The following is a 9,026-nucleotide window of genomic DNA, read 5'->3' as shown; positions in this document are numbered from 1 at the left end:
CACAATAATTCACTATCAGATATGATATTATATGATTTAATGTCGATTTAAAATAAAATTTGTATTGAACTTTATACCATTATAATTGTTATAATTACTCTAAGAATTGATTTCAATATTATAGTAAAAGAATAAGATTAATTAATTTTATCAATTTTAATAATTTTATTAAATGTCATAATTTATACTACCAATAAAAAATTTTTACAAAATAATATATTTGCATTTTTATTTTTTACTGTTTTTCACAATCTTCCGTTTCGGATCCGATGAACATCGATTTAAAATTGTGCGAATAAGTTCATTTATTTTGATCGATATTTCGTTATCAGCAGGAAAGTTATTGCTAGTGTACAACTTTACACTAGCTTCAGAATGTTTCCATCTATTATAAAAAATCATTATTTAATAATATTCGTAATATGTTTTATTATTTAATCATGTTATAGTTAAATATCAACGATAAAATCCTCAATCTTATTATTTTAATTAGAATTTAATAATTTATTTGTGTTGAATAATAATAGGTAACGGTCAAATTAAAAAAATAATCTGGTGATCAATAAATGATTGTATCGCTGTTGTTTAACTATAGTTCATCATTTAATCATTGGTTTTTTTATTATGGATTTTACCTTTCAAGTGACGGAATGTCCTTTATAACACTAGTTTTATAATGTTGAATGACGTAGTAGTCATCGAATTTTGGCGCTACTGGACACCGAATCGTATACGTGTAATTTCCTTCCGTCAATGTTATTGAGTTATAAATGTTATCTTCAATATTTCCTTTCGAAATTACACTAGCTAAGGCATCCTTGTACGTCTCTATTGATTCTGTTCGCTGCTATACATTCATATATATTTATATTAAAAATGAAATGTGTGGTGTGTGTGTGTGTGTGGTGTGTGTGTGGTGTGTTGTGTGTGTGTGTGTGTGTGTGTGTGTGTGTGTAATATTTAAAAAAATAATACAATACAAATTATTACCTTTCCAGCCTTAGACATTTTAACTTTTGGTTCAGTATCATTTTTTCTTTTTTTATTCTGCATTTTTACCGGTTTTAAAGAAGATGATAGTGTTGATAGCATACTACTTTCATTCTATTATTTAATAATATATATTAATATCATACACACACATACATAAACAAATAGGTATAGGTACTTACATCATCATTTGAAGAGCTTTCGCCTGCAGATACATTAGTATAGTACGACATATTATTTTTTATATATATTAAATATACCTTAAATAAAAATGATAATCAGTATAAGTTTAATTTTTAATATAACAGATTGTTTAAAAAACATTTACCTGATCAAATTGTGTTACTTGGTTTGTTATCGACTTGTAGCAAACGGATATATTACGGTATGAAACGACGAAACATAAAATTTATAGACAATGTTGAGATTTAACACTAACTATAATCAATGTCTACTGATCACTTATATACAGATTTGTAAGATTGTGGTATCATATTGTTGTAATAAAATAATAATATGATGGCGTATAGTACTAATATATATATATATATATTACGTATAAATAATCGTATTATATACAATATCATCGCAAAATATCATATACGGAGCGGGGGTAGTAAATGCCGAGTTAACAAAATATAATTATTAATGAGACTACGGCGACGAGGAGAGAAGAAAAAGCGAGCAGTCGTGGTGTGTTACGACTCAGTGACCAGTCAATTTTTAATATTCTTTTCTTGTTTATTTTGTATTTTGTTTTGAGTTAATAAATAATTTGTTCATCTTTGTAAAAGGGCTTATACTCATTGAGAGTGATTAATTCTCAAAGTACGCACCTAAGCGTTTGTGGCGAGAAAAACACTTATACCAAATAGTAAGACATTATAATACTATTTTTCTGTCAGTACTCGTTATCGTGGTCAGCTGGAAAATAGTGTTATTTTGTCTAGGCCAAAGAGAACCCACTCTCAAACATCCAGTACTCGTTATCGTGGTCAGTTGATTGAGAGTAAAGCAACCTTAGAGTTATATAATATAAACCCTCGTAGAATCTTATAAAACTAGTCTTTGTGCAGTACTCGTTATCGTGGTCACCAGAGATTGGTTGCGTAAGCTCTTACTGCAGGTATCTATATTTACTTGTTTGACGGTTTGGACATTGGAAGCCGAAAAACCTATAGTATACGTCAGGCTCTGGCACGGCGTATACGACAAAGTGGCGCCCAACGTAGGCTTGTTACTTCACGGGATTACCCTGATACAATAGTGAACATTTCGTATTTATAAACAGAAATTCAGGTTTTTTTTTTTGTGTTATATACATATATATATTTATATTTACATCTTTTTTTTATTTAAAATTTTTTTTTACTGAGAGTAAGCGTAGTGAGTAAACGCACACTCAGTAAGTAGAGTACTTTTACAAAAAGTATAAGTAATTTTAAGAAAAACTCGAGAAAAACGTCACCGTAGAGAGGAAACAAAATATCAACTATCAACTAATAAGTCAGAGCGAGAATTTCTAGCGGTGGAAAAAAGTAAACAGTCTTATATATTTTTTACACAAAATCAAATTAATAAATGCAAAACAACTAAACAAAAATTAATCTGTGAATCAAATACGCCACTATCAAACAATATTCAATCGAGTTGTGAGTTCCAATTATTTACAAAAGAAAACAATATGCCAGAAAATTGCGAAATAAGAACTGTTCCAATTTTTAACGATATATGGCACCAGCTAGGAAATAGTAATCGTTGGATATACGTGACTCACGAACCTACTGAACTAATCATAAGCTGTCAAGATGAAGTAGAGAATATAGAAATAAACAAAGCAGGAATATTGAGCTTAAAATCAAATTGTAAAGCTTTTACCAAAAAAAATGTCATTCTAGCAAAATATACGGAAAAAAGCAATTTTTCTAAAGACAATGTGCCACAATTTCATTTATCAAAATTAACTGAAGACTTTAACGATAAGATAAAAAAAACACAAAACGAGAATGAAAAACAAATTAAACTTAGTTCAGAGGTGAAGTTCAATGATTTAAAATTATATGCTAAATCAATGTCAGCCTTAGATGAGCAAATAACAAAGGAATTAAGCTCAAAATCAATCGATAAAATAAAGGTGATACATTCCATAGGATTATCAACTGTATCACTAATGTTAATAGGAATTATTATGTACAAAATAATAAAATCAAAGAAAAATAAACATAAAAACGAACCAACAAAAACAGTGAAAGTAATATACAATTCTGAGAGCAACCAACTTCAAGTCCAGGATAACACAGAAACAGCAGAGTAAAAATAGTTTAAAGTTTAAAAATAATACAAAAAATTTAGTCTCTTTCTATTAAAAACAAAAGAAAAAAAATTAACAATTATAATAAAATAAAATAAATAAAAAAAAGCGGGCAAGTGAGTACCGCTCTGCTGTACATTAGGTGTCGTATGGATCATTATTATATATTATAGGAGTGTTAAATTTGAATCCAATGATAGTTATCATTGTATACGAAAAACGATTCTAAACGAAGATGATTTGTCAGCCTAGGATATAATTTCTAGTGGTTGGTGAAAAAGGTGGTTTATGTTTTAATGGCCTGAATACAACAAAATTTAAGTTCTTTTATAATAATTGTAAGTTAAACTTATGAAAAACCTTGTATTAAATTTTCAACTCTTAGCTACTCTTACAAAAATTTTTATGAAATATACCTACAAAATAATTTGCAAATATTCATGGTTTTGACGAATTTTTGTCAATATTTGAACTTCAAATGCTAATAAAAAAAAATTGTGCCTATGTATTCTTATAATTTTTTAATCACTATAATAATAACTTATGAGGAACTTTGCATTAAATTTTCAAGTATTTTGATTATAGGGCCAAAAAGATTTTATCGACACATAAAAAAACAATTTTCAGAAAAATTGAAAATTTCAGTTGTCTATAAATAGCTCAAAAAAAGTCAAAATATTTTGAAAATTAAATCAAGTAAATAAAATGCCAATCTAAATAACTGCTAAAATTTTCAAGTATCTACGACTTATACTTTTTGAATTATAACAAATATCAAAAATCGTTTGAGGCTAAACCGTTATTTAGCGCGGTTTTGTAAAAATTTAAATTTCAAACACTCGTAAAAATTTTTTGTCTGAATCCGGTAGAGTTTTTTTTACAGATATTTGAAGAAAAACGTATGGAGAACCTTGTACCAAATTTTCAAAACTTAGTTATAAAAGAAAAAAATTTTATGATTTTTCAACTTCAAAATTACTTGCAAATTTTCGCGTTTTCGACAGATTTCGTAAAAATTTGAACTATAAACGCTTATAAAAAAAAATTGTGACTAACGATTTTTAATTTTTTTTAGCTACATTAAAAACAACTCATAAGGAACCTTGTATTAAATTTTCAAAACTTTTTGGTCATCCAAAAATTTTTTATCGACACTTTAAAAAAAATCGAAAATTTCAGTGGTCTATAAATAACTCAAAAAAAGTCAAAAATTTTTTGAAAATTTAACTATATACGGATACCACTGACATTAACATTTGGTGAAAATTTCAAGTATTTTCAGTGATTAGTTTTTGAATTACAACCATAAAAAAAAAATCGATTTGGTCGAAAACTGGTTTTGCGTAAAAATTCCCGTTTTTCCGTCATTTTTTTTTTGGTTTTTCCCGGCGCTTTTGAAAACTATTGGAAATTTTTTACTTTTGACCCCCCAAAGTACAAACTACATTCACTTTCCTATCCGAAACAGGGTCCACTTTTTAAAATCGGAGCACTTTTACTGCCCCAAAACGTGGTGACAGACACAAAAAAAAAAAATAAAAAAAAAAAAAAAACACACATCATTGTAAAATCAATACATTCATCACTTCGTTCAGAATCTAAAATATATGATATAAAATCAAAGTTAAAAATTATTATTTTATTTGAATATTGTTTATATCATTTTAGTTTAATTAAGCTGCTAGTGAATCGGTTAGTCTTAGTGAACAAATATAAAAGATATGATCGTATTTATTTATATATTTATTTTAAAATAATAAGTTATGTGTCTATAAAATATTTATATTGTTGATTATAAATAAATATGTTTTAATAATTTACAAAATTTCAGTGAAATAAAAATCAAAATTAATTATGAAATATTTAAAATAAAATGAAAACATACGTATTATATGAAATATAAATAAAATGAATAAAATATAAAAAAATAAAATTGGTTGAATTCAAATTCAATATTTATATAATATTTATTTTAAAGTACATTCAATAATCTAAATATTATATAAAATAAAAAATTATGAAATCAGTATTTTATTTTTATTAAAATATATTTTAGTAACATAGATAAAAATAATACTATAATACTATTAATTGATGTTGTTTAATTACAGGCAAAAACCAAAAAATAAAATAATTATAATTGATTTTGAATTCAGCAACTATCAACGTATAGATTTAATACTTATTTCTGCAGCTATATTACAGACTCACGTAAAATCTGAAATTATTCGTCTACGAGGTCAACCTTTAATAATATCACCTGATGGAAGAATAAGATTAATGAATAATTATTCATATATAAAAACTAGAGATTTGCTACTAAAAATTTTTGAAAAGAAACCAGATCAGCTTCAAGTTATATTAAACGAATTACATTTAGCTATGAAATCAAAAACGTCGAACCTAACAACAGGCTTTTTAAAAAACTATCTTGATTTTAATAATCAAAATGCAATTATTTTACTATGGAATGGTAATTCAGATAAAAATATTTTACAAAGATTAGGTTTTAATACAAATATAATGTTGAATATGACTGCATACGATACTGATAATAATAGAGTATTTTATTTAAAATTAATTAATTTTAAAAGTAATGAAATTATATTAAAAACCATAAATTAGGTTATATAATTAAAAATGGTAGATTTTTATCGTTGAAGGAAACTCATGATTCAATTTGTAATCAAAACCATGATATAACTTATATACACGACGCAGTTAGTGATGTAAAATTAACGAAATGTATTTTCAACTATTTATGTATAAAAAACAATTATCAGTTTATATTAAGTAAAATAATAAAATAATATAAGTTCTTACAAAATACTAATATTGAAAAATTAACCTCATCCGTTAAAAATAATTACAATCGATTTTGATTTTAACAAATATTAACATGTCGATTTAATACTTAATTTCTACAGCTATATCGCAGACTTATGTTAAATCTAAAATTAAACGACATTGAGAACGACCTTTCATAATATCACTTGATGGATGAATAAGATTAATGAATATAATATACCTATATATATATAAACCAGAGATTTGATACTAAAAAAATTTTGAAAATAAACCAGATCAGCTTTAAGTTATAACCTACTAAGTTAATTATTTATGTATAAAAAAGCAATATTATCAGTTCATATTAAGTAAAATAATAAAATTATATTGACTTATCTTTAATAACAATAGATCGTAATTAGTAACACAGTAATATTTTAAAAATTAAACCTAACCTAACCTAACCTAACATGTGTTAACACAGGAATACCGAGATATTTCATTTAAAACAGTGAATGTGTTGGCATATACAAATTCAAATTTCGAATATTTATTAAAAAAAATGTTTGATAAAATTAACAGAGGAAAGTAATTTTTTAACTAAAGGAAGTGGTTGGAGTTTATATTCAATTGATGCATTACAATTAAGAATCAATATTGTAAACCCTTTAACCGGATCTTCTTATGTAATTTTACCAGAATGTATAAGGAATAAGAAAGCTGTTATAAATGTAAAAAATAATGATAACAAATGTTTCAAATATGCAATTTTAACAAAATATAATACTCGTTCAGATAAAACTAAATTTAGTAATCAATATTTTAAAATACTTGAAAAAAAAAGTAGATTAAATTTTCATTGTATCGATTTTCCGACACCAGTTAATTAAATTAAATCATTTGAACGTTTAAATAATGTATCAGTTAATGTTTTTAGTTTAGATAATAAAAATGTTGTTTTCCCATTATATATGAATAATGTGGAAAGTAAAAACCATTTCGATCTGCTTTTAATTAATAATGGTATAACGTCACATTATTGTTTTATTAATGACTAGATGTGCCTCGCTCTGCTGTGAAATTCGGTCTAAGTGAAATTCGATCTAAGTGATATTCGGTCTAAGTGATATTCGCTCTAAGTGAGTACCCTAGGTCGGAGACGGGACTGTAAAGAAAATATCGTAAAAAGTCTAGTAGTCACAATTTTAGTTAACCTAACCTCCGGTGGTTTGGGAGGAGCCGATGGGGTCCTAACCTAACCTTCGAGGGGGTCGGTGAGCCTTGATTTCTGGGCTGGTGGAAGCCGCCTTTGGCGCCTTCGAGGGGGTCGGGTGAAAATCGTGTTATCAGGAATTCGATGGGAAATTGTAATCGGGTGTCTAGAAAAGAATTAAGTGTCTAGCTATCAGTCCTAAACTGGTGTAGTACTGTTTCCCATTGCATGCCCTGTCTTTTTGTATATAAAAAAATGTATTTAGCGAAAATGGTAGTTGAGTGTCTAGCTATTAATCATCACATCACGTAACTAAATCTGTATCCTAAATCTATATCTGACAATACAATCCACCTGCGCCTCCGACGTCGAAAGTCTAATGTTGTATTATAGGATAATAAGTATAAAGTCGAATAACATATTTTGAGCATTCAAGTCGAGTTGTCAGTTATCATTGGGAAAAATCGAATTAAACGCCATTAAACCCACCCACCACGTAGGCAATCCGACTGCGTCGGATCGCGGACAATGCGTGAATAGTAGGTTTATAATGCCAATATAGTATAATATGAACATCTGATACCGTGTTCCGTCGCATGCCTGGTTCTTTTTTTCATATTATAAAATTTATTTAGTGAAAATGGTAGTTGAATGTCTAGCTATCAGTCATCATAATATATGATGTAAATCGATGTCCGAAAGTTAAATCCATAATTTTCATACCTCCTAATGTCAAAGTTCAGAATATATCAGATGTTGTTTTTGATATGTAGGAAACTATATAAAACATATCAAATGTCATAAAAATTGAAAACATAAAAATTCAAAATGTACTCTATTAACGCGTTGTAGTACTACACTTTATATTATACTAATAATAATCGTAATAATATGGTATTAAAAAAAAATCGTAGACGTATGTATTTTATCGTATAAGAGAAAGCAATAGCTTTAATTTTCAAAATTCAAATTAAAAAATCAAAAAATAACTTGAAAAGAATGCAATAAATTTAGAGCGTTCGGGTGGCCGTGTATATCAAATCGCCGCAGTAGGATCGATTATAATATGTATTATGAAGTAAAATTAAAATTGGCATAAGTTACAATGAATACAACAATAAGTATTTGAGTTGACTTTTCTACAATTTTAATTTATTTTTTTATTTTTTATTGTAGGTATTTGAAATATTTGAAATTTGAATTCAGAATAATTTTGAAATGCAAAAGAATTACACGATAGAATAGAAATTAAGTATTTGAGGGGGGGTCTAGCAATCAGTCATCTCCTAAAGTAAATCTTTGTAATATGTACTTTTAAATACATCATCATTTACATAATAAATTGTAAAATAATGTAATAATACATTATGTGCATCATTAAAGGCATTTTTTCCATATACGTTTTTCAATTTTAATTTAAAAATTGTTTTGAAATTTTAAAAATACATAAGGTTTCTATTACAGTGATAAATACAAAAACAGGGTAGGTAAATATTTAACCCATCTTTGAAATCCTTTATTGTACCAATATTTTACATAATTGACCAGTGTCGTGTATTGTTATATAGTCAGTATTATTAATATATGTGAAGAAAGATAAATAAAATAAAGAATATTAACAACAAACAGAAAATAATCGTTTGATAATTATAATTTATAGCTCAGCATTAATGAAATATAATAAGTTGTTAAATAAAAATTAGACAATTTATCGTAATAAATGTA

The 9,026-nt window shown here is 26.4% G+C and overlaps 1 protein-coding gene across 3 annotated transcripts; it reads right to left on the bottom strand.

Annotated features, from left to right (window-relative positions):
- Positions 1–213: 213 nt before the first annotated feature.
- On the bottom strand, positions 214–1,463 carry LOC126553826 (uncharacterized). Of its 3 annotated transcripts, none has more exons than XM_050208939.1 (5): positions 1,319–1,463; positions 1,173–1,250; positions 991–1,104; positions 636–847; positions 214–385 (listed from the first exon to the last, which is right to left on the bottom strand). In XM_050208939.1, the coding sequence occupies exons 2-5, from the start codon at positions 1,221–1,223 to the stop codon at positions 229–231; spliced, it is 534 nt and encodes a 177-aa protein (XP_050064896.1). In that variant the 5' UTR covers positions 1,224–1,250; positions 1,319–1,463; the 3' UTR covers positions 214–228. The 3 variants fall into 3 exon arrangements, with proteins under 3 accessions (XP_050064896.1, XP_050064898.1, XP_050064897.1); XM_050208941.1 differs by having other exon boundaries at positions 636–844; XM_050208940.1 differs by having other exon boundaries at positions 1,173–1,463.
- Between the last annotated feature and the right edge of the window lie 7,563 nt (positions 1,464–9,026).

The sequence above is a fragment of the Aphis gossypii genome, unplaced genomic scaffold (assembly GCF_020184175.1).
Source record: "Aphis gossypii isolate Hap1 unplaced genomic scaffold, ASM2018417v2 Contig00337, whole genome shotgun sequence".
Classification (NCBI taxonomy): domain Eukaryota; kingdom Metazoa; phylum Arthropoda; class Insecta; order Hemiptera; family Aphididae; genus Aphis; species Aphis gossypii.
Note: the sequence above shows the minus strand (reverse complement) of the source record. Positions and strands in the feature narration are given on the sequence as shown.

What these genes read in the sequence shown, in the direction of transcription:
- LOC126553826 (XM_050208940.1), bottom strand. Translation starts at nt 1,223, where the DNA reads ATGTCGTACTATACTAATGTATCTGCAGGCGAAAGCTCTTCAAATGAT. An exon ending in AAATGTCTAAGGCTGGAAAG is followed by an intron (nt 848 to 990) that starts GTAATAATTTGT and finishes ATGAATGTATAG; the next exon opens with CAGCGAACAGAATCAATAGA. An exon ending in GACATTCCGTCACTTGAAAG is followed by an intron (nt 386 to 635) that starts GTAAAATCCATA and finishes TTTTTATAATAG; the next exon opens with ATGGAAACATTCTGAAGCTA.